The sequence below is a fragment of the Botryllus schlosseri genome, chromosome 11 (genome assembly GCF_051294905.1).
Source record: "Botryllus schlosseri isolate E-star chromosome 11, Bs_hap1, whole genome shotgun sequence".
Classification (NCBI taxonomy): domain Eukaryota; kingdom Metazoa; phylum Chordata; class Ascidiacea; order Stolidobranchia; family Styelidae; genus Botryllus; species Botryllus schlosseri.
The window spans coordinates 5479410-5505918 of NC_137246.1; the positions used below are offsets into that span (position 1 = coordinate 5479410).

At 39.8% G+C, this 26509-nt stretch overlaps 1 protein-coding gene and 1 long non-coding RNA gene across 6 annotated transcripts in view; one reads left to right on the forward strand and one right to left on the reverse strand.

Moving 5' to 3' along the window:
- Window positions 1-26509, reverse strand: part of LOC145450960 (4-galactosyl-N-acetylglucosaminide 3-alpha-L-fucosyltransferase FUT6-like) — a 241142-nt gene that overhangs the window by 108736 nt on the left and 105897 nt on the right. Inside the window, exons 2-6 of one of the 5 annotated variants that reach the window (XM_080329454.1) lie at window positions 8715-8990; window positions 8455-8553; window positions 6635-6708; window positions 5845-5961; window positions 1862-2374 (exon numbers count right to left, since the gene is read on the reverse strand). The exons of 3 other annotated variants lie outside the window; for them this stretch is intronic. In XM_080329454.1, the coding sequence (XP_080185580.1) occupies window positions 1862-2374; window positions 5845-5961; window positions 6635-6708; window positions 8455-8553; window positions 8715-8936 (1025 nt within the window). In that variant the 5' untranslated portion in view covers window positions 8937-8990. The remainder of the gene's footprint in view (window positions 1-1861; window positions 2375-5844; window positions 5962-6634; window positions 6709-8454; window positions 8554-8714; window positions 8991-26509) is intronic. One more of the 5 variants, XM_080329455.1, reaches the window with a different exon arrangement.
- On the forward strand, window positions 15090-16263 carry LOC145450977 (uncharacterized). The gene is made up of 2 exons (XR_013918655.1): window positions 15090-15673; window positions 16204-16263. It is a non-coding gene; the product is annotated as an uncharacterized LOC145450977 (long non-coding RNA).

Consider the following 26509-nt stretch of genomic DNA (forward strand, 5'->3'; position numbering starts at 1 on the left):
AGAGATTGCCTAATCAGATGAAAACTGAAGTCTTGAAAGCAGATGAAATCTTTCAATACTAAACATGATTTTAATGTTTGTGCACACTGATACTCATATGATACTGCTACAAAAATTTTCTGTTTCCAGTATAGAATTGATGTTTGTGTTTTGAATGTGTACTTTCAATTTTTGTGCTTTCATTCAGGAGCTTTGTGACAAATATGATACAAACCCTACGACAGCATTTTGGTTAGAAATCTCATGAGGGCCGTTGTTATAAACTTACCGATATCGTGACGCTGCACTCCCAATGGACGCTGTTTTAAATACAGTTTTAGCAGTCTCTATTCGATGCCCGAGCCCTATTTATGCTTGGAGGGGGTTTCATTTGTTTGAGCAAGTTTTGAAAAGTGGTTCTAATTGATAGGGTATGTTGCTCAGTCATAAGATCAATCACTATACGCTTTTGACATCCTACCCACTGCTTCAGTGCTTAATTTTACCTATAAAATCAGAAATTTGCTTGTAACTTTTTTTCTGTTCATTTTAAAGAGTAAGTTCTATGGAAGGGAGATAGAAACATGTTGCTTCTGCATCTTTTAAGCCCAAAACCGACTTTCTAGTGTAAGTGATGATTAAGATATGGCGAAATTAGCGGTTTTTGGCTCGTTCGGTGAAATTGCACGACCACTAGAGGGTGTACGAACCCAAAATTATGATAGAATTTATTTATTTACTATTTGGCACCACATATCAAGACCCTTTTTTGAAATTCAAAAATTTTCATTTTTCACTCCACCCTAATATACAGGACATCGCCATATAGATTCTCTGCTTATATCGCAGCAATGCCACATTCTTTCCAAGCAGTGCTGCACTGCAGATTGGAACTCATTACGAAACGGCGGGCCGTATTCTTGTGGTAACTAATTACTTGGTCGCGGGCCGGACGATTTCGCTTGGTGGGCCGGATCCGGCCTGCGGGCCGTAGGTTGCCGACCCTTGGCTTACGTTGTCGTGAACTAGAAGTCACGTAATCTAATGGAAAAGTACACCGTAATTTTCTATGTATAGCACGCACCCAGCTATATTACGCACCCTTAAAATGACATGTCAAAACAGGCAAAAAGCATGTACATTGTACCCATGTATAATATGCACCCCCTGCTGTATTATGAATAACAGGGCCGAATGTAGTTCAGGTAAGTGCTAGGTAAGTCCAATTTATTCTGCGGTAGTGTGGACATATTGTTTCGCATGCTGGAAAATTGAAAAGACATCAGGGGGCGTCTAATTTTAGCTTTACACCTATAATTCATTAACAATATCGTAGGAATATAGTTGCAAGTATTAAAAAGTGTAGTGGTCTAGTCTAGTCAGTAAATCAAGTCTGAAATCATCAAAATGCCTTCGAAGAAACGACGCGAAAATTTTGGAACCTTTCTGGTTCGTCTTCAAAATGAATAACCCCCCTTTGTCATAATGGCATTGAACTTTGAGCTTCCTTCAACTTACTGCTGCGAAGTAGGATTTTCTGCAACGGTATTTATCAAAACTAAGTAAGTTTGCGATTGATAATTACATGAGATGCTGTCTATTATCCTCCCCTTTGTGTAGTTTTGAGCACTGGATAACACAAAAGCAACATCAGCCTTCCCATCGACTTGATATTTTTAAAAAGTAATTTTAGTGTACATTATGATGTCCTCCTTGTGCTGTTTAACAATCAATTCAGTGCCAGCTGTAAATTATTTTTGAAAAGGGGTAATTGCATCGCGTCATTTTCTTCTTGGGGTAATGATATGGAAAAGGTTAAGGACTACGGGCCTACGCCAATGATAGCATCCGTTTCAAATTAACCAACCGTCACAATACAAACCTGAAATAACGCATGTAATCTTCGTCACTTTTGTCCAGGTAATTCAGATGCTGGATCAGTTCGAGAGGCGTTTCAAAATCCTCGGCAAATATAAATGATCCGGGAGGACTAATCGCCTCGTAGTCTTCTTTCAACGCGCCCCACACTACCGGCACGGCGTCGTTCGATAAAGCATTCACGAAAAACTTCTCTGTTATGTAGTCTTTGCAGTGATACGAATTCTCGTACGCAAAATAGAACTTATATTTCCTTATAGTTTCTCTAGTCTTCTCTCTGGCTAGGTGAGTCATAAAGCACCAACCAAAAGTGTCAATAGAAAGGCCAAGACTCTTCAGCTCATTGATCATCTGCAACCTCCGTTGCGCTCCCGGCAGGATGGAGCAATCGGAGATAATGACAATGGCTAATCTGGTCTTGTGCGCCATTATTTCATCGATGATGATTGCGTTTTTTCCCATCAGCTGATATCCAATGTCGGGGCTCTGGTAGCTGGCGGAAAAATCAGAATCCAGCCTGTGAATAAAACAATCACATGATATTCACCACAGGCGGTCGGTAATTAGGGCTGGACAAAATCGAGTAGGCTACCATAGTAAAGGGCGGGGAAAATAATGTAGGATTAGCAATAAAGTCGACTATCGCGTTCGTCAGGATTTATCAACCCAGGATTAAGGAAACCGGTTGATCGCAGCGCATAAAGTTAGTGATCTAATCTCATGATTTAACAAGCCGGAACAAACTAGTTATCTATAAAAACTGCGTACACAGCGTACCATTCCTCCAAAAAAATATTTCCGATAATGAACGTGCCGACTGTGTCCTAAGTAATTGCTTCGCTTAACAATCAACGAATTATCTACTCGCCATTGCAGAGTGATATCAATATTCTGTAATTCGTGTGTTAGCCATACCGTACGAATTGGACAGGACTTTCATTTCGCGATGACGATAATTCTACCTATTGTAGTGGGAGTATCGTTATCAGCAGGCTGCTGATTCATTCAACAAATTGACAACTGACAGCCTGTAACGCGTTTTCCCCGTTACGATGCAGCAGATAACGCCACTCGATTAAAAACTCGGGACACTTCGACTAATTATCGCACGTCGCCTTTCTCAACTTTATGCGTCGGGATTAGCAGTATTTAATCACACGATTAGCATTCTTCGAATCAGCTAACTTTATTATCTTCGGCCCTAATTCGAATTGAATATTCAATATACTTTGAAGTCACAACTAGTTCAGATTGGGAAAAATCTAGTTTCTGAGTGATTCGGTCCTGAATCGAGTTTTAGGCTTTGAGTCAAGTCAAGTATTCGGGTATTCCAGTACAAACTTCGCAAATGTTGCTTTCATGCGACCACAAACAATTTGATGCAAGTTTTACATTACATAAAAGAATATTTGACGTTTTTTTTGACCACACCTATCTCATTACAAATGTCATTTCAACTATAATGTGTGCTGCTTAGTGCTACTTGCAGTGTTGGGATCAAGCCACTACCTTCGGGTCACAAGTCAATTCGAGTCGTTGCACATTCTGACTCGAGTCAAGTCAAGTATGGAGTCAAGTCACAAAATCACGTCGAATTCTCGAAGTTCGAGGCATGTTTCAAGCCATTTGCCTTTTGCAAGATGATTGAAGTATGGAGTGATTGACTATAATTATATATCAAGAAAAGAATGTAGCGCTAATTACACCTTTAACGGGGTGTTGCATGGCTCACATACACGCACGCCACATCAGTAACTGTCCGCCAAATAGGTGACAGAATATGAAACCTCAGAAAGTTAAACAGACTGATATGATGCAATTCGTAATAATCCTCCTACATGTCCCTACGATTCAAGCCTGTACCAATTGTTGTCGAGTAACATACATGTATATGTTGTCGAGTAATATACATGCTAAACTACTATGTCGGTCATACTTTACTTAAGCAATAGTTTCGTTTAGATTAGCACTGAGAAGAACGACACTGTTATAGATAGAATACTACTAGTCTACGATAACATAGGCTTAATAACTACTTTTGCGGTCAATTTAATTGCAACTAAGCGACGGAGGCTGATTGTTGAATGACTGTTTACTCACACAGGTCATATCAGGGTGTCGAGAGCGATGTAGTTGACCCCGATTTCGTGATGACTTGAAATTGACTAGAACATTTTGCTTCCAGCCACGAGTCAATCCACATTTTTGAGATGAGATGACAAGTCACGTCAAGTCAAGTCATTTTCGCAAAGTCACCCGAGTCAAGTCATGACTCGAGTCATCCCAACACTGACTACGTGTTTTGTATGCTGCGATAATTAAGTTTCAAACTTTCCACAGTGAAAAATAGTTCCGAAACTACAATTCTCGTTGATAAATCAACTCTTTGTGGCACGGAGCGTATAATTTCAGTACTCAAAAACATCGTTCATCCATAACGAAAATCGCAACCCAGACTACTGCCTTTCGACACTCAAGCCGCAGGTCAGCCTTATTGTAGCATTAGTTACATATTGCAGTAGACAAGCAAGCACAAACCACATCAGCTTCCACAATCAAATTCAGATATATAGGAGCCTAGGCTACTATATATTAGGGGTGGCCAAACTGAGGCTAGCGAGCGCGTTGCGGCTCTTTAGGCCTCTGATTGCGGTTCTTTAATGCTTGCACAATGCATATGCGATTACCCATCTTGATAAACCTGATTTAAAGACAAAGCATATTGCGTTCTATCAAGTAAAATATGCCGGCATGTTGTATTCCGTATTGCTTCCTGCATTACCGCTTGAGTTACATTTGGAATGAGGCTCTTCAAGCCTTTGATTGCTTTTTTCAAATGATTGCATAAATGCACATACCAAACATGATTTTAAAGCAGTCGCTTCTATCACGCATTAACAGTACGCCCGTGTGTTGTATTCGTATTGTTTCCTGTATTGCCCTAATGCCGTTTATGTTACATTTGGTAAATTTACAGGAGTGCGTCTGTACCGTACACGCACTTAGTAGATATGAGCAATTGAACTCTCGACTCGGGTTTACATGAATGTTTCATGCGCGACAACCAGTCCATAGTCATCAAGAATGGACTTGATAATTAAATAAGATAGCGCAGATCTGGTCCAACTCCAGGCTGGCAATGCTGCATACGACCCTTACATTCGTATTGTAGGATGATACAAGCAATAACTGCAAGGTTTAGCCAAAAAATGTTGAAAGATAACGTCACTATGACGCTAAACAATTTCCCACCAATTACTACGGATACCGTATGTCAAACAATGTACAATGTCCTCCGAGGAGGCCAATTGTCCTCATTTTTTCACAATGAGACCTCTTTTTATAGCTTTGAGAGTTAAATGACTATACTTGGCAACTCCTCATAATCGATGTGAAAAATGGATTTCGACGGAATTCAAGGAAGCACTGATCGCTGGTAGGTTGTCTACAAAAAAGGTCAACTCTAACCGACTTCAAGTGGAAACGGGTCTTTTGGGGGCCATGTCGAAAAATGACCTTTTTATTCAGTCAACTCAATAACATTAGCCATAAAAATTTCAAAATTACACGTTCACTCGTCCGCAATTGCGACTTTTGCGACTCGTAAAAAGTGTCCTCTTTTTCGTATCTTAAAATATGGTGACCCTACAATTACCCACCACCACAACTCTCAACGAGGAAGCTGACGCGAATATACCAAAGCCGTTTTCATTGCATCATGGAATTAGAACATTGCTTCGACCTTGAAGAAAGTGCTTCTCACCGCATGGACGTCATATCAGTCTAATCTTAATCATCTTGCTCCCATATGGAGAATCAGAGTATCACCACACACCGATATGCATTATTCTAAAGCCTATACATTGTGAGTGAATAAGTTTGTATCTGGGATTTTGTGTGTTGCGACTCTTTTAAGACTATGCGATATGCGGCTCGAACATGGAACAGGTTCTATAATATATCATCAGAGACCACCGATCGACTCACCTGTACGTCATGGTAGCGTTAAAGTCGTACGACTTCACATGTGTCGGAAAGAATCTTCGATACATGAGATTGGCTGACGATTCCATATCCCAAAAAACGTGCAGCTGGTTGGCATATCTGAAGATGAAGGGCATGATGTATTTCTGTTAGCTCCAAACAAAATAATGACACCAAGTGGTAATTAGGATGTACCCGATGAAGGCATCGCATAGGACATTGTAATTCTGTCGTTATTCTTTTTGTGGCATATACACAGACTCATGATATACAAACAAACACATAATCTGTGCAGCATATGCGTACTATGAGTGCATGATGCACCTAAGCTTCTATACAAGGAAGGTGTCGATGTGGTGTTGTAAGGCTTTCCAAGTCTTACACTACCCATCCATGCTATCCCGGTAATGCTGAAGGCGAAGTGGGGTTGCCACAGATACCAGTTTTTCAGATTAGGTCTTTGGTGTGACCCGGCCAGGAATTGAACCCACGCCCTACCGATCAAGGAGTGATTTTGTCGTAAAGCTATCTTGCTGCTAAATAGGAAACATGACATAGGGCCTAGAAAACAGGATTCATAATCAAGCAAAATGAGTCGTAAATCACCTGATAACAGATTATGATGGTTAGATTCTTAGATATTAGGCTACATTAAAAGGTTGCTGTTGCACATTTTTAGTCAATCATTTCATTGCCGTCCACCATCTCAACACATCACAAAATTGACGTATGGCCTTCATGGAAACTTGACTACTCACCGTACTACATCAAATATCTGATAAAGGCTACATACCTCTTTTCTGGCATTTCATCAATGTTGATAGTGTCAAAATGAAAAACAACAGCCCGGGCTTTTTGGTCGTGAATCTATAGAATGGATGCATGCATGAGCTTTAATGTTTTAAAGAAATTCACATGTTACAAAAAGTAGCCTACCTACACCATTCAGACCAACAGAAAGTGGCATGTAGTGACCCAATCAGTTGCTTATGCTCCGAATTTTTTTAACATGATTATGATTTTTACCAAATGCAGGAGATCAGGGGTCGGCAACCCTTGGCAAGAGAGACGATTTTTCTTGAGAGACGATTTCTGATTTGATGCCAACGACATATTAAAACCATGTTTGCTGCAAAATCTGGAGCACAAGTTTTTAAAATCGTCAAAGCTCAAAGGTGACCCCAAAACATTTCGTAAATCAACATGAAGGGCAGATTTTATGTCTCTTGAAATATTTCTTCGCGCTTTGTGCGATGTAGTGATGATCTGTGCTAGGGGACATCAAGACATATAACGTTTTGGGCAATATGCGACTCCCTGAAGTGTACTGCCAAAATGATTGGCGGCGATAAAATCTTGCAATAAGATATTGATATGTCCTGGTGCTGAAATGACCAGCACCGAATAGTCCTGTGCCGCATGGTGCAAATGAGACCCGCACAGGAAAATAAAAAGTCCAATAACAAAATGTGAATTTGCTATCGTGTTCATCTCACGAGACTAACGACAGGAGATTGTCTTTTATTTTCATCTGGTACAAGTGATTTCAATAGATTTATAGCAGCGACAATCTTCACCGCGTCCTTTGGAGTTTTGCAAACAAACCTAGTATAGGACAAACTTTAGTGTGACACCAAACCCACTTGTGTGACACGGGGGTGGGCACAGTTTTCATGATCAAGTCCTATCTTCGAAACAACTTCAAATGGCGAGAGTTTTACTTGTTGTTTATCTCTATGGCGCCGAATACAGTGGACTTTGAAACGACCAAAGCAACCACAAAAGATCGATCTTGGCGCGAATAAATTGAGAAGATATTAGATGAACGATAGCTCTGGTGCGATAGCGACCAAAATTGATACCCTTCGCGACCCATACTCTGAGAAACACAGTCATACCGTAACCAATGTTGTTGCCAGCTTCAGATAAGCGGTTGGTGGGATTCTATGCTTGAAACGATAAACATGGAAAAAAATGTTTGGCACGCCAGATTGTAATATTTTGATATTGAAACCTTTTGTCACACTGCATGCGAAAAGTTGCCAACCCCTGCCGTAGATCAACCTTATCTTCAAAATTTTATTAAATAATAGTGGTTGGTTAAGACACAAGACGACAATTATAATCTTAGGATGTAAATTTTGAATAGTGAACCGAAGTGAGACGCGAAGGTGTCTGCATTATCTCTGCCAACTGCTTCCCGAGGTATATTTATCATAAATCTTGTTACGATATTGATATGTGGTTAATCGATGATTTTCAACTATGGCTAAGGTAATTTAAAACTTTGTTTTTGTCTTGCCAGTAATTTTTGGTCAAGTTCTTTGGTTAGAATACTCAAGTCCAAGTCTATAAAGTAATCTGTCTTAGGAATGTGACAGAAACTCTGAACAAAGGAAGACCATGGATGTGAGGCAAAAGATGTATGTGAAAACATACAATATATCACGTACGGTATATGTAACAGTGACACCTAGGCTATACCATACCATGGTGATTGAATAGTGTTCAAACTGAGGCAGTACTCCAATGAAACAATGTTGATAGATCCTTTTGATATCCCTAGGCCAAAATAACAAATTACTACAAAATTTTTGGCTATAGCCTACTTGCCATAGTTTTGTCGTAGACCACCTCACAGTTTCCGCAGGAAGCTCGGCTAATAGAGAGAGGAGATTCGTTTCCAAACGCTGGTGCCCAAATGACTATGATCTGTTTCAAACAAAAACAAGTAGGTTATAAGAAGGCAAATCTATAGAAAATCAATCTCTTAGATATATTACAAGCAGAATATGGTAAGCATGTTCATTCACTCATTTTTAGTTCAAACACAATTTTCACCATCAATCATACCGCATGATGGGAATAAATACCTTTTTTTCAGACGCATTTTCTAATCTCCTTAGCAACATTTCAATTGTCGAGTCATTGATATGTGGCAAGATTGGTTTGCTATATTCTTTTCTCGAACTAGTGTTAAGGTGTCGCCAGTCTGAGATCTTGTCGGTGCGGTCGAGGTTTCTCACGAATAACATTTCCAAAATAAGCATCCCCACAAGCAGAACAAATAAGCATATCTTTTTCTTGACTGACATTATCAATATTTAGTCCATAACGAAATGGCCACATACTTGTGAGAGAGAAAATAGCTATTGATTCATCCAACCGTGAAGAAAATAACATTGACACATGAAATAATAACAAGAAACTTAACGGTGTAAGACAGAATGTAATCGATATGACTCTGGGCAGGGAACGGTTAACTGGTCTGATCACACCCTGCATTCAACAATTACAGATACCGGGTATTCTTTATAAATTTGGTTGCAGTTGGATGGGATTATTAAATTCAGCATAGCACAAAATAAAACATATTACCGTAATAACATGAAAAAATTGTGGTGGCACAAGGGAAGTCAGGAATAGGAGATGAGATATCTGAATAATTCTTTTTCAAATAGTGATATTTAAGGTCTCGTATAGGTGTAGGTATAGAATTCCAAATAACAGGACCGGCATATTCAATTGATTTCTTTGTGAGGTTACTGGTGGGAGGGTGAATATGGTCATATGGATGTTGCCCTTGGAAGAAACTTTGATATTGTGGGAGTGTATACACTTCGAGCAAGCACAAAGAAATTATTGAAGACAGGAGACAAGTCATTTGAAAAATATTTGATGTATAAATTTTGCTACGTCAAATACAAATGTAGCCTATCATCAAATTTCAAGATTCTGTGTTTGCGGTAGAGCAGGGATAGTCTGGTTCGTAGAGGCAAGCTGGCCATCAAATGAATGACTCAGTTTTGCAGGGTTCGAATTTCTGAGCTAGCCTATGTGAGGTGCAAGCATTGCCCCATACAATTATAGGAGTAGAAAAGCGAGAAATAAATTGTCCCAAGGACAGACCTATAGGAGCTCAAGTCGTGTAGTTCAGACTGTAGCTAAGGGTTGTTTGATGTCCCTAAAAAAATATGGTGAATTTACATGTGCCAATGTACAGCACGCCAATGTATCGAATATAACCAGGATAATAAGGCTATAGGGGCATGCTTCCAATTATCCGGAGTGGAACTGGTGGCAACCTCACACGCAAATTTTCGTTTAATTGCTTAATTATTCTATCCAAGAAGACCATCTTTCATGTGCAACTTATTGCTGAAAACAACCACTGTTTCCAGTGTGGCCAATCAATCCGAATTATATCAACTGTTCAATCAGTAATGACACAAATCCGTGCCAAATCTGTAATAATGTCGATTAACTTTAAATAATATTCATTCGACAAACATCGCAAAAGAAAACCTTTCGTTTTTTATCTTAAAGGGGGTGAACCAAAGCCAAACAACACCAAAACAATAATTAACGAAGAAATCATATTGTTAATTTATTCGCTAAAAGCTCTGAACGTTATTCTGAAGTTCTGTACCCCAAATGGCTTGTTCAAATCAACACCAAAGTAGATCAAAGAATTCACTGTTTTTGCCTGTGAATTGGTCTTCCCCCACTATAGTAATCGGTTCATTTGAGGCAATGAGGGCTATGAGGCTTACAACGCAGCCATATTTAGACGGGCAGTCTTGGTTTTGAAAGTTTTGTCTCGCTCAGCAATCAGCATACCAAAAGTCTAACTTTTTCGGCCAAATTCACTCACAGTCAAACCCACTAGAACCCACTCACTCAAACATAATGTATACATACGGTAACAAACTATAGATTGCTAACCTACGGTAGGTTAGTAAGGTAATTATATAAACAAACTAAGTAATGTAAAGTTAGTAAGGTAATGTATATAAACAAACTATTTCGAAAATGTTAGTTATAGTTGAGTGATTTTGCTTGAATTCATAGTTGTCATAGTTGAGTGAATTTGTTTTCAGCGGGAGGCGGGTGTGCGGCAGAGATGAGCATGGATTAGGATTAGGTTTTGAAAAAACAGGATTTGTGAAATTTTGTCGTATTTGGATTGGATTTGGATTAGACATTTTTTTCAGAACGGATTAGGATTTGGATTGGATTGAACTATTTTCTGGGAGATTGAAACGTCGTGTGGCGAATGGCGACAAACTTTATTCTGATCAGTTATTAATGTACTTATGGTTACTAAGTTATCTTGAATCAAGTGAATCGTTGGTTGTGAAAGAAAATTTTCGAATCCCTCCATTGCATAAATTAATATTTTTTCTGAATTTCCAGTTGGAATCGGATTAGGATTGGACATGGACTTAGGCTTACCATACGTCCTCTTTTAAGAGGATTTGTCCTCTTTTTTGACTTTTTTGAAAGTGTCCTCGGAGGACGCCCTTTTGTCCTCTTTTTTGAGATTTTGTCCTCTTTTTTAGGATTTAGAGCAGATTTAGAGCAAATTGCGAGTGATATGCCACATATTAGCACAGACGTGAAGCTCCGACGGGTGAAAAATGGTGATCTTAGCTCTAAGCGAAAAGATGACCTTTTTTTTTTTTTTTTTTTTTTTTTTTTTTTTTTTAGTCAACCGATCACAAAGTGGGAAAAATTAACTGATTTTTGAGAATTTCAATCCGGATCTACAACTTGCAAATTTCTGAAAAAGTGTCCTCTTTTTTGATTTCCAAAATATGGTAAGCCTACATGGACTTGAATATGAAAAAGTTATGGATTAGGATTTGGATTTGGATTTGAAGGTTCGGATTTGGATTGGATTAGGACATAGAAATTTCAAATCCGCTCATCTCTGGTGTGCGGATCTTGATTTCAGAGAATACGTCCGAATCCGAAGGACCTCATCCAAAATGCATGCGAATCTCAAAAATCTCAACTAAGAACCCAAATAATCCCGATTGAATGGCATTTTTAAAGAATCCCCAGCTGAGCTGAGATGCAATTCGATTAGCCTCTACAAAAGGCTATGGTTGGGGATAGCTAATTTATATTTCCTTTGAGTCTTGTAAAAATAGCGTAAGGCCCGTATTCAAGAAACGTTACTCAGTGCTCAAACTCAGAACCGTAATTGCTGCACCCCAAACCCCCAAATCGGGAGGAAGGCAAACTCGAAGGAGGCGCAAAATTATTTCGTGAATTAGCATAAATTATAGAGTAATTTTGGGAAATTTATGTAACTTTTCAAATTCGTACTCCTTTACAGCTTTTACATCTAAGATAATGGATAGATTCGAGTGAAAATGGGAAAGCATAAATGACGCTAAATAGGATATTCGTGGTTCGATCGAAAGCAACGACATTTTTTCTTTTGACAGCCCACCAAATGTTTCAGCAACAATCGCGAAATCGCCTTGTTTCAGTTTTAATAAACACCAACTTTTCTGATTTGGTAAGAGTATCCTCCTATCCCGATTCCAAAATATGGTAACAGTATATCTCGCCGGCTATCCGACAGTCGTCGAGCCTTTCCAGGTCCACATTCAAGACGCAATATAAACAATATTTACTGAATGAATACTAGTCAGCCCTCACCATTTACCGTTGGAGTCGAACTCAAAATGTGGCGTTTGAGAAAGCGGTTTCCGAATCAAACCGTGGGCACTTTTTGACGGTTGGGCAGTAAATATATTGTGCCAATTGCGTTGTGAGTATGTTTGAAGGCTGGAATTCACGATGTCAACTGTAATACACAGCAATGTTATTAGAAGGAAATCATATTCCAGCTCCGTAGGGCTTTATCGTGGGCTACGTTTGTTATTCCCATATCCTTAAACATTTTTCACCAGAAAAGCTTCCAATGGATTCGCAAAACACGTTCATCATCAGCATTGGTTTATTAGCAATTTTATCAGTTCAATACACCACAAAATTCGATACAATGAAAAGATAGGAAGGTGTCGAAGTGACTTGGAGTAGTCTATGGAATCGGACACCCACCTTGGCCTAGGCCAGGGGTTCTCAGCCCTTTCTAGGCTGTGGCCCATTCTCATGTTCGAAAATGTGCTGTGGCCCACCACTAATCTTGAACTCATAATCCTGTTCAATGCGTGATAATAGACGGCTCCGATAGACCTATTTATCTAAAGTACGCACATTTTTCTCTTAATTTACTGTTGATATTTGGACCTTTCGGCCCATGAAATCGCGTAAAGCGCGACAAAAATTTTCATGTATTATAAATATCCTCCAACAAACAACCAACGAAATAATCTTGGGCCCCTTCGAGCTCCCGCAATTGGGGTTTGGGTGCAGCAGTTCCGGCCCTGGTAGATCATAGGCTAAAACTCTGTGTATAATATCATCGCCCGCTGCTCCATTCGCGTCGCGAAACACAATGATCAAATCCACGCATCCGCTGTGTGATTTGGATTTTAGTTCCACTATTGTGGGGAATATTATAATCATTTTGGGTCAGCCTCAAAAGATTCATTGGTCAATCAGGTACTACAGAGAAGTGTAGAAAGATTTATTTAATATGCATGTTGTACAATGCTAATTGTATGTCTTGCACCAAACCAACGGAAGTTGCGATGTCAGAATATTCAATCCACTGATACAATCAATTCATGTGACTCTTACGTTAAGTACGATGATTTCCGGGACGGACATTTTAAACCGACTCCAGAGATTAATGCACTCTGCTAGATCCTCAGTCCATTACGATTCGTTGCGGTGGTGCAGATACCTCCATCCGAACTTGCTAATAATTTGCGATAATGGCTATTTTTATCTTACAATAATAAGACTTGCCTAAGTACAGTATAGCTATAGCCAACCTCAATTACAATTCATTCCGAGTTTATTGCACACCCATTTCAACGGCATACGGCATACGGCATATGACCCTGCCGGAATACTTTGTTACTTCAGCATTTCCAGTTATTATATACTCGAAATTATTTTAGTTGCTGTTAACCGTAGGTTGTCATAGCCAGTGGAAAAAGCTGCCTTTTCTCCCTACCGTTTTCAACTTGTACATGCTGACTCCATACGTGCCACTACGCCTCATATCAGAGTCGGATGAAAAGCTTTACGTAGCCTACGTATAATTAGATAATATGAATATATTTTTAGAGATTAATATAACAGATATAACTAAACTAAAATTAAATTAATTCTTAAATTTTCCAAATAGCTCTGTGGCCCACCTCAAATGCTCCTGTGGCCCACCAGTGGGCCATGGCCCACCCTTTGAGAACCCCTGGCCTAGGCGATGTGCAGAGGAGGCATGCACACTGAATAAAAAGTAAAGAAGATAGTATACAAAAAGCAAGCGACATTCCTCACAACGTTCTGTTTTATCATTTCAATGTAAAATGTAGATGTGTTGGTTGTGTTTTAAACGAATGGAGAATGAATGTTAATGAAAAACCAAGCACATCATCATCATCATTGGTTTATTAGCAATTTTATCAGTTCAATACACCACAAAAAATGCGATACAATGAAAAGACAGGAAGATGTCGAAGCGACAAGGAGTAGTCTATGCACAAGCTGTTGTAATTGCATACAATTGTGTTCTTGCAATCCTAACAACAGCCGAATCCGCGACGATGCGGGCAGACAATATCGGCGATTAATAAGCAGACCAATGTTTGTGGTTGTCACAGCACAATACAATACGCAATCGTGTATGAACTGGCGCATTATGAATGAACGCGATACCGTTAATAACACCACCCGTTCCCGTGTATGGCGGAAATATCAACAACTCCGTACCACTAGTCATCATCATCAGTAATTCAATAAATAACTTTGCTGATGCCTGCACACTTCGGCATGATTATTTGAAAAGATTTGCTTTGGCTGCTATAGTATGTCAAATAGCCCGCAATTGTTATTGAACTTTGGAGATAATATATATATCTTTACCGATCATGAAATGAATGGTATATGCGGCGACGGCGAGCTATACTGGAATAGTAGGAACTATAATATGATTGCACGCCATACGGGTGGTAGCTAATTACAGATAGCACGGTGTTTTTTCGTCAATACATCCACAGTAGAATCCTAACATAATGTGTTGACGTAATGGAAGGCACATCTAAACTAGAGGTCGACCGATATTGATTTTTGCAGGCCGATATCGATACCGATTATCGACATACTCACAAGGCCGAATCCCGATATCATAGGCCGATATTACCATGAAAGGAGCAGAGAGCCATTTCGCCAAAAATAATATATATTAGGCAAGATGGCACAGATTGAGGACACGGAACAGTGAATTTCCAAAACTTTTGAATTTTTTCATATATTAAATATCGGCCTCGATAATCATGCTCGATAATCGGCCAGGTCGATAATCGGTCGACCTCTAGGGTGGGGGCCAAAAATATAGATCAAATAAAAGATCTGGGGATTTTGCACGTTGCTGGATTTTCTGCGGACCAGAAAGGTAGATTAGTAAGATTCTGTCAGAACCGACTGAGTATAGACTGCTGCTTCTTAATCCTGGTCGCCACCAGGATCAAAATCTGGATTAAGGTACAAAAGCATATAAATTTGGCGAGGTTTGTAATAGTTATAACATTGTAGATTGAAATTGCTTATCTGAGGTTCATTATAAAGATAGTGAATACTGCATGTTGGTGATATTTTGTTACCGGTACTCAATTGTGCTTCTCCTTATTGCCTGATGATCATGTTATTACAGAATGTTTAATGATAATTGCATACAAACTATGTAATAAACGAGTTCAGCCGTTCTCTTGCATTGGAAACAATCAACCAAGCCGTGAAATGCCACATCACCAAACATGGCAAAAAACAGAACAGCAATTGAAGGTTGCTTCAAAACAAGAGAAAGTGTCAAAACTGAAAATGACAGAAGGCCTTCGGAACATTCAATTGGAAGAGTGACTGAAGTTTTGATATCTGACCCGGTGACGGTGATGTTTATTTCAAGGTAAGTTTGTAGACATTAATTATATCCATAATATGGCGCATATCAGTGAATTAATGGTTATAGCTGTCATACCAGCACAGGTTCTGCCACTTGAACATCATTTTGAAAGTGATTCCACCGTATTGTCTGTAGCTACTGCAGAAAATCAATCATGTAAGCTATTTTGCGAGAGAGTAATGAGAACTTGTTCGATACATTGACCACATCGAGTAGAGTTCCCCATGATGATGATCGGTTCGTGTCAGAGGCAATTCTTCTCGTTATTTTCATCACTACTTTTTGCTAACATATCAATTGAAAAAGTGTAGATGTTTATTATATCGAATTCTTACCCGGTGGTGTATTAAAAGGAATGCATTCACGATATCAAATGTTCTTGTCATACATTCAGCGATTTTATAATGAGATTTTTTGCTAGTCGTCAGAAGATCAGTATTTTCCACCATCACTAGCAAATATGCATGTGCATTGTACATGTGTAGACATACGTATAGCCTCAAATCCTGCTGAAACATTCACATTTTTTTCAGAAACAAGCTACATGGAATCGCAGTCAACATACGTGACAAAGACAAGTGATCTGCCACCTGGTATGTAGCTTATACTCATTTGAATTTCAAGTCGAGCTGATATTTCAAAATATACAATCTTGCAGTTTCGGGGAGTTTGGCAATTTTTTGCTAACGATAGAGTTGGAAATGCTGTTTGACTGCTCGAAAGATTGCTGATTACCAGTGCAATGCGCATAGTTACAATCCTGTAACAATTGATATAAGATGGTATACAATGGAGCCTGATCGATTATATCGCTTTGCCGATAATATAGACTTGATATCACCCTTTGAAAGAATCATTGGTATCGGCCATTGGAAATGAATATGTATGGGCAGTTTTCGTGAGGTCACAGCATGGTCATAGGAAGTCCATAAACTATAATCTTTGACCACTAGACTGAGAATATTGATATATTTCACATATATTACACTTAACATGTGTCCTGATACAGCCTTTCTAGTTTATTTCCTGTCCAAGTATAGCATTGGCTGTAAAGCTGTTCAAATAGATGCCCTGAAGGTTTTCAAATGCGCATTTTAAGGTATTCCACACAATTTGAATATAGGCTATAGTGGTTATCCGTGAAGGAGTTGGATATTGGTTTTATCGGTATCGGCCCAAAACTCCAATATCAGTCGAGCTCCAGTATATAAATAAAATACAATGAAAACTACCAATTCTGCACTTTGTGATCAGCTGGTTGCAGAATACAAGTTTTTAATGACTAGAGACTGACCGATTATTGGTTCACCGCTCATATCGAATGGATACCCCACTTGGAAACAGATATTGATATCATCCATTAGAGGAAAAAATATTAGCCAACAAGGCCGGGAGAATTTCCTAATGAATGATTTCTTTTGTGATTGGCTTCCTAATAGAAGTTTTAGTTTAATCATAGGTTACTACATCATCGCAAAGTCAGTATGAACTTCTTTTAATTCAGAAAAACAATGAGCTAAGAATTGAACTGATGGTGTCCAAGATTGAGGAGCTCAAAGAAAGAAAAGACATGAGAGACGAAGAAAGATATTTCAGAAAGCAAGAATTCAAAATGCGTATTGAAGAATATGCGATAAAAATGGAAAAATGTAGATTAGACCTTGGACAATTGAGGAATTAGTGACATCTGTAAAGCAATATTTGTTTGTTCAATTATTTCATTGTACCTTTCTGTCAAGTTATGTAAATAGCCGAATACCCATTTTCTGAAAAGCGATATTTCTGAAAAGCGATAATATTTCATTGTGCCTTCCTGACAAGTGTTCCTCGCCTTATAGGCAATGTTCCCTCTAATTTTCGACGAGTTTGCGCACACTCAGAAACTCACTACGCAGACCCTTGGACAACAGTGTGTAATCGTCTGTAAAAAAGTCATCACTTCGGATTTTTTGGTGCGCAACTTGGATTTTCTGTGCGCAGAGACCATGTCAGCACTGCGCATTTGCGCAAGTGAGTAGCTTAGAGGGAACATTGCTTGTAGGTATTATCGACGGTGCAAATTTTTTGAAATGCAACATTTCTTTATTTCATTGTGCCTGCCTGTCAAGTGTTCCTCGCCTTATAGGTATTATCGACGGTGCAAATATTTCGGTACATTTTTTCAATTCATATTTGTCAATTTGAATACAAGTAATGGGACACCTGCTCTTTGTTCATCATCTACAGTGCAATTGTAGTTGAATCTTTCATTCCACGAAGTCATGCACATTTCATTCTCTTTATTATTTTTACACCAGCACGGTTTACTGTGTTCGTTAAAATTTTAAAATAAACATAATTAGTAGAAATATGTGTTGATCTTATTTTCATGATAGGCTATTGCGTCAGTGTATCCAACTTCAGATGTTATATCTGTAGCTTCCTCGGTAGTAACTGCAATATCAGGGAACTGGCTCATTGGTTTTTGCAGAAGAATTGTGCAAACATATTGTTGCATTGATTGCCAAGATGGTGTTTTCGATTTGCATTCGCATAGGATTTAGCAACATCTGGAAACGCTGTTTGAGAACGCCAAAGCATTGCTAGATCAGCATGCGTGTCTTTGAGTGCATATAGCTGTATTTTTTTCTTGTGCAGCCTGTGGATTTGTTAATGGAGGCATCAGGTACATTTTTAGAGCATAGAGCCTCTGTCTCCCAGCAAAATCCCATTGTATTTTTTCTGGCCGAGCTCGTATTTTAATCTGGAGTTTGAAAAAGTTCTTGAGTCATGAGTACTCCCTGGCCACCTCACAACAGCATTAATCACTACCGGTATTCTCTTGGCATTGCAGTCCATTTGACAGTTCAAAGAAAAATATCCTTTCCTGCAACATTTCTCTATTCTCTGATAATGCCCAAGAAATGCAGTGGATAATTCGGCGTGCAGTTGTCCGTGTTACACCAATCAAGTCAGCATCTGTTTGTTGAAAATGACCATAGCAAAAAATCGGAGAGCACAGAGTAATTACATCATGGGGTGCAAAACTTGGCACCGTACATCCAACCATGGGCTGTCTTTAATCATGTCCAATAGAATTACCGTAGCTCCCTTGGAAAATCTGTAGCGGTCAACGAATTCATTTTCTGGGTATTTTACAAATGAGTCCGATATGTCTGCCAAGTAATGCCTGGGCATAACAATTGTATTCTCGTCGTCCGAACTGCCATCTACGATGTCCAAAATATCCATACTACACAGACAGTAATAACAACAGTACCGGTTTGCAATGCCGTCTTTAGAACTTTTAACTGTGAATAAACTACAGAGTGATATGCATTAAAGCTGCAAAGTGGCTTCAAATCAATTTCATAAGTATACCTAGGAAACGACGGCATTCATAGCACATGACCAGAATCGACGACGTTTCCAATCAGCATTGCCAAAGCAATATTTACTACGAAGTCGATGGGTTGACATGGCAACCTTCCACGGATCATAACATTTTGCGTCACTTTGACGCAATAGCGTCCTACATCCTGGATTTGTAGATCTACTAACTTCGCACGAACATCCAATGTTTTGGCGTACGGATCATCTACTTCTAAATCGGGAGATCTTGGAACTCGCAGATTAAGCGAAAATCCAGGATGTTTTTACTCAGCTTTTTGGCCTCCACCCCTAATCTAAACCCGCGCATTGCCAGATCAGGAGCAATGAACAAAAACCGCAGACGTCTGCAAGCAGTCATCATATGTCACATCTATTGAGTAAAAACTCAAAACCGAGCATTGCTCGAAATGTTCACCCAGTACCAAACGATCTCTCGAATTTAGTTGGACTCAGCCTTTACTCAGTTGAGCACGACTTGAGTGTGAGATCGAGGCGTGTCTCTGAAAATGGGCCTAGGCCCATGCTACCTGAACGCGAATTCAGTTTGAAAGGTAAAAACCCTGTCTTAAACATAATCACTATCGTTATATTGAGCAACATATAATCGCAAAGCAATACTTCCACGCGTATCGAATCTAGCGTACGAACTATCGAATAGTTCCATTCGATAAAAGCCTATACTATGAACGAAGCCCAATTACAGTAGCAACTACTATTTTATACACTGCTGTGCTACTGTATAGTGTATACCGGCGTGTTGCCGCATCCGTTCCTACTAAGGCTGAATCATCATCTTCGTCATCATAATCAATATCGTAGCCGCACGAAACCATGTATAGGTTACTTTCCAGTGATGTAGTGCAAGCACCGAGCTATATTAACACTGGAGTGCGCTACTCGCGATATGAATTGGCCGCCATATTTATGCTAAGATGATAGTTGCGCGGGGAGCTGGTAATCAAGGTTAAAGTAGTTCGGTTGTGTGATTATTCTTTGGACTGGAGGTATGGATTTCGATGGCTCGCGGCTGGATAAAGATATCTTTGTGTCACTCTATAGTCTATATATTCATTTGCGAATATCTTCGTAATTTGAATATTGCTTCACTCGTTGTATCCAGGTAAATGAACATTATAACCTACCGTACTTGTGGGCGTTAAGTTATTTTTCGTTTTTGCACAATTACTTGGATAAGACAATTGCCGTTATACCTGAGGGACATAGGACAATTCGACATATATATATATATATCGATATAACTTATGCGAGTTATTCTTTCTTGGGGGAGGGGTACTCCTATTATTATCACGACAGCTAGCATCTATATAGATCGGATTTGAAAATGTTATATAAATAACCCCTAAAATACTCTTTAATTTATGATAATTTACGAATTAATTTTGGGCCCCCTTCGAGCTCACCCCCTCCAAATTGTGGGGTTTAGGGTGCGGCAGTTACGGACCTGACAGCAGGGGTACAGGAAATGGTAAGTGAAATGTCAATGCAGATCAGATTTCGAAATTATTCGGCGCAAAATCTCGCAAACGCTCGTGTCGCTGGTTACGACAGATAAATGCTGAAGTAAACGGAAGATGTAACGTACCAGCATATTACGGTGTGGTGCCACGTGGGCCTTCATTACTTCGATGATTGGAGGTTGTCTTATACACTTTGTTATAACATATATATTACATACATACATGCATGCATACATTGTCAGCCAAGCAATGTCAAGGTTGCGACAATGTGATCGTAGGCATGCGGGAACGAATCACTGACCACTACGTCCCGTCCGCAAAGTCTATAGACGGTCTAATTATTTTTAATCTTGTGTAACCATACTCAAATTAATCTTCACAAATAGCAAGTGGCAAGAAAAACCTGGGCTGCATTAAACGGATCACGGCGTATTGATTTGTATTACATAAAGATTGATTCAAACTGCTGCATAACATTATTTCGTCATATCTGTGCTGAATCATCGCGGCGCGGTTGCTGTATTGGATTTCCTTTGTTACTCGCGAGAACTGAACCGCAAAGCATCTTTTTTACTGAAAATGGAATTTAATTATTACCAAATCCACAGATCAGCTTGATGAGTTGTATCCGGGATGTTGAGAGCAAAGTAATAAGAAAATATCCAGTGAGAACCTGACAACTCCTACAACGTTACATGAACCATAACCGGAGTTAACCCCGAGCTGCATAAAAGTAAATCAATATGGTGTTGCGGCTTCTAAATGTCTAGCTCGATTTTGTCACTATGCTGCATTTGCGCGGACGCATGCAGTTTCCCAGCATGAATTCCAAGTTATAGTCCCGTTGCTTTAGGCATTACCCGGGAAACGTGTGCGCATGTCTCGTCGCTTCCACGCCATTTCTGTAAGGCAAGGGAGATGATTGCGAATAGATTACGAAAATTCCTTGTGACCAATGGCCTCATCCATCAAGCGCAAAGTGGCTTCGGGACGAAACATTCCACAAGTGATTGCATCCTGCTACTGCACGATGAAATATGTAAGTCCTTAGCTAACAGAAAATCGACAGCTTAATATACAAGCTTCACTCATAAATGGAAAGGTCATTTCAAGTCCGCGTTGAATATATAGTTCCGTATCAGGTATCCATCAGCTAGGAAATATCATACCTCAAGGTTCTATTATTAACTACGTCCTTTCCTTTCCTATTAGATAAGTCCAATTTTTGGTGATGATAAATGACCTACCGGATACGGTGAACTCAAATATGATTTTTTCGCCGGTGACTTATGTATGTGGCCACGAGGGAACCAGGGCTCGATGCCAATAGTCTTATCGAGATTGGAGACAATGCAACAATCGCTCTATACCAGGGGTGGGCAAACTACGGCCCGCGGGCCGCATGCGGCCCGCAACACCGTTCTGTGCGGTCCGCGAGAGTCTAAAGAAACTTATTAAAAATATTGATGAAATGCGTACTAAAAATCGAATTCTTAGTACATTTCACCATGATAACTCTAAAGCAGTATTTCCCAAACTGGAGGGCGTTAGGCATCTGAAGGGGGGCGTGAAGCTGAGCTCGAATGAAAATTTTTTTCGCGCCTCGCGCGATTTCCAACATATTTACAGTCATTCCTCGATATTTAGCTTCAATTACATATTTAAGAAGCTCTCATCCACAGTCGTAACCTTCCATGCCATTAAACTATCAGTTAGGTTTGCTAGCTAAGGGGGGCGGGGCGAAGTCTTTCACCATCATATGGGGGGGGGGCTTTTAAAGTTCGATAATCACTGTTCTAAGTTAAATACTTCAATAGTTCAATTTTTAGCGCGGCAGCCAGATCGCAAGGCCCACGCATTTTGAGAGGGTTCAACAGCTAAGCATCACAGAAATCCCAAGCGACATTGACATATTTCGGATCACGGCTGCGATTTCTGATTGGCCACTTCACTTTCAATATTTCAGTGATGCAACGATTCGCGCGTGTCTTAGGTAAATTCGTTCTCTGTATGCGTCGAATTAGGGTATTTATATTTTATCTACATATAGTGGAAGCGTGTTTGAAGCTAACATGGTTATGATGCTGTCAGCATTGTGTGTCCTGGAATTGAACCAAAAGTGGAATTAGTAAATCTATCAGCAGATAGCTGCTCACAGATTTACATGTCAATCCTGTTCTAAGATCAGGACAGTCGACTTTCATCTCTATAGGTTATTGAGGTCGATCAGCCTATGAAATCTCGCCACTGTTTCTGGCGCGTGTACAATATCATCAAAGCAATCTGGTTTGCTAAGCATATATATTATCTCCTAGTCCTCATTATATAATCAAATACCAATAATGCATTTTGGATTATAATCCTAATTTTACATAGTGCGGCCCGCGAATGGATTCAGATGTTGAATGCGGCCCGCGAGCTCAAAAGTTTGCCCACCCCTGCTCTATACCAACTGTCGCGCTATTGTCAGAAATGGGGATTTAAAGGTAACATGAACAAGACTGCGGCCGTACTATTTTCTACACGACGTAAATTACCTGAAGTGATATACTGAAAATCTTCTCTTATCTCATCCTGAATCTAAGCTAAACAGTCACTGTCGATTTTCCAATTACTAGTCACCGCTCTCTTTTGCATTTGAAGGTTCTGAAATCTGCGATCATAAAGCTGGGAAAGCCAATTAATTCTCAGTCGACAAATGTAACGCACGCCTTGAAGTATTGCACTATAATGTTTTGCGTTGTTGTTTTCGAATATGTAGCCTATACGTGAGAACATTTGTTATGTATCGGGACTTCCGGACCTGCTACCAACTATACCGAGTGACATAGTGTCATGGTGATACGTCCGGTTTCTTGATCGGTAGGTCGTGGGTTCGATCCCCGGGTTGGTCAGGCCAAAGACTCGAAAACTGGTATCCGCAACTATCCTGCTTGGCGCCGATAGCATGGAGGAGAATAAAATGGTTGTCAACGTTAGGTGACCACACGGTCGTCAATGCATCTCGATGATGCAGGCGAAATAGAAGATCATATCTCTTTCTACCTTCACTATATAAGTACTTTTTTTTTATTATTACGCCATACAGTCCACCGCATTCCGCCACAATTTGATTCACCGCATTACCAGTGTTTCTTAACATTTTTAGAACCCTCTCCAGCTTTTAATAGAATTTCTCGTAACCCCTGTCCATTTTCAAAACAACTTCTGATACGGGCAAACCCTTTACGCGCACGATTTACAATCAAATACAACCTTTCCGCATCGAATAAAACTCGGGCTTACACAATTCACTAACGCAAGACTTGTCTATTTATCTCGAATCGTCTACCAGACATTTGCAGTTCGAGCGGCACAAAGCGGAAACTTTCATCCGCTGATAAAATTTCAGTGTTTAATCTGTACCTTATCTGTCAGTATTTACTTGTAGTTTTTAACAAAACCAAATCCATCATGGCTGATTTGCAAAATCAAAGTGCAGCGAATCAGCGTTTCCAAACATTAGCTTTATAACTAATAAATAGATTTTACATCTGTATGACCAATGAAAACTCTCACCACTGTCGTCGACTCGATCGCCCTCACCACTTTATAACCCAGACTTGAAAAACTATAACTCCCACTAGCTATGAAAAACATAGTTCTCAACCTCTTTGACCTCGCGGTATCCTCGGTAGTGGAAAAATACTTAACCCCACCTTAGCACTTCGATTAGCTTGGGTGGATCAAGATAAGGGGAGATGATAACTGAACGAAAAATTCAACAAACCGAACCCTACACCCACGAATGGTGATTACGTTGATGCTAATATACTCCTATCCGAACAAAACACATAATATAAAATGCGATAAACTAGAGTAGACACAATACGTTAAAAGCCATATAGGAGGATACTGAAAACAAACAGTACAGTCTCAAACCGACTGGCACTTACGTGATTGGTGACCCAAATCCGCAATTCGTGATGACGGTGAATATAAAAACACCAAAGATGCTAATACTTCTTTCCGATCAAAACACACAAAGTAAAATGAGAAACACAAGAAACAATGCGATGTAATCTATGAGGATGCCGAAATAACCAGAGTAGACGGTGGTGGACTTATCACTACCATCACCTTCGGTCCATCCCAGTGACGCGCGGTGAGGTTCATGGCTGGTGAGGCACTGATAACCCATTCCCTCCACACACACGCACATACCGAGCGAGACAGTGTAATGGTGATGCGTCCGGCGTCTTGATCGGTAGGTCGTGGGTTCGATCCTCGGCCGGGTCAGACCAAAGACTCGAAAACTGGTAGCCTACTGGGCGCTCAGCAATCACGGGTAGCATGGAGGAGAAAAAACCGGGGCTGCAGACTAAATGACCTTGCTATAAAGACCTTATTGCATCGCCATCGTCAAAGCATTTCGATGGTGCTGGCGAAAAATGAATACCCGTATCTCTCTTTCTCTCTCTCACATACACACGTAAAGTACCAGTTGAAGATACAAAAATATGTGAATAACAACAGCAGCAACAGAAACAGGTATGCGAGAGCGTTTATATTGCATTCTGTTAGCCGTTGCAATTATGCATTCTGCAATACATATTCTGTTTTCGTCAGTGAAATATTTAGCTATCAAAACAGATTGCTCAACGAGAAGGTTGAGACTAAAACCATAAAAATATTTTATTTAAGGTCCTAATTTCGCTTTTATATCCTCTCCTTTATTCGTCCGCAATCTCCTTTTTACAAGATTGAAATGGACACTGTATCAGCAACACTAACATCACAGCATCACTAACATCAAACTTGTTTGAAGACATCATTCAGACCATGGAAAATCAGGGTTGGATTCAGGATTTTGATTGGGGATGCAGATTTCTTTGGAGAAGGATTCGCAAATATATAAAGCCCACAAGGTTAGCTTATTGAGTTGGTGATCTGTTGTTCTGTAGTTGTTGAAAATAAGACAAAATAAAGACGCAAGTCGAAAACAAGGACATTTCTTAGAAAGAAGGACAGTTGAGTTTTCTAAGACCTGGCCCTTCAAAATAAGGCCAAATCTCGGAAACATAAGGACGGTATGGCAGCCCTGTCTACAATGCAACATTGTCGGTTTCCGAAATCGATGATGCGTCTCACTGTACTGCGATTGTCCGATTGTCAGCGAATAGTGAGTGAGGCAGATTCGATTCTAATAGTAACGGCCTTTGCAATCGGAGTGCCACAGTACAGACGTGAACAGCAGAGTAAAATGATGCGCCCCATATAGAAATATCAACTTGGAATCGTGTGCTCCTCACGAAAAAAAAGATTCAGGTACGTTTTGGCGATTCCAATATCTTTCCACTATACCGACATTCCGACAATCCTGATGGGGTGGGGGTGGGGGCAAGAAATAACAGCATGCAACAATATGACTAATAACAATTGGCCCACCCAAAGGTCCATCGTCATTTATGACTTGCCCTAAAATTTCGAAAACACCCCCTCCATCAACTCTACCAGTGAATCTGATCACACGGGCTAAGATAGGATAAATGTTTCATAGTAATATGTGAATTTGTGAAACTACAAATATTTATTGACAAAATTCATTCGAGAATCTCAAAAAAAAATCGCAATTCGCGAGAGCATATCAAAGTCCAGAAACCGCTATGAATTATTAGATTAATCCAGAGTTCACTGGAAATGGACATGGACAGTTTAACATGAGTATTGGGCGCCCAGTTAGTTCATTACGACTGCCATGGAATGCGGCCGTAGTCTACATGGGTAATCGGAATGTGGCCGCTGGCCGTGAATAGCAAAAAGGTTGGCCAGCACCCTTGCTCTAACTAAAAATTGGTGAAAGCATCAGCCTAGATCGATACAAGTACCTTTTTTTCCTAATAATTCAATTGACCCATCGGCTATATAACTTATTATATGGTGAAAGTGTGGATTTCTACACAGTATGGAAGAGTAATATGGCTAAATTTGCGAAAATTTGCATATTTTG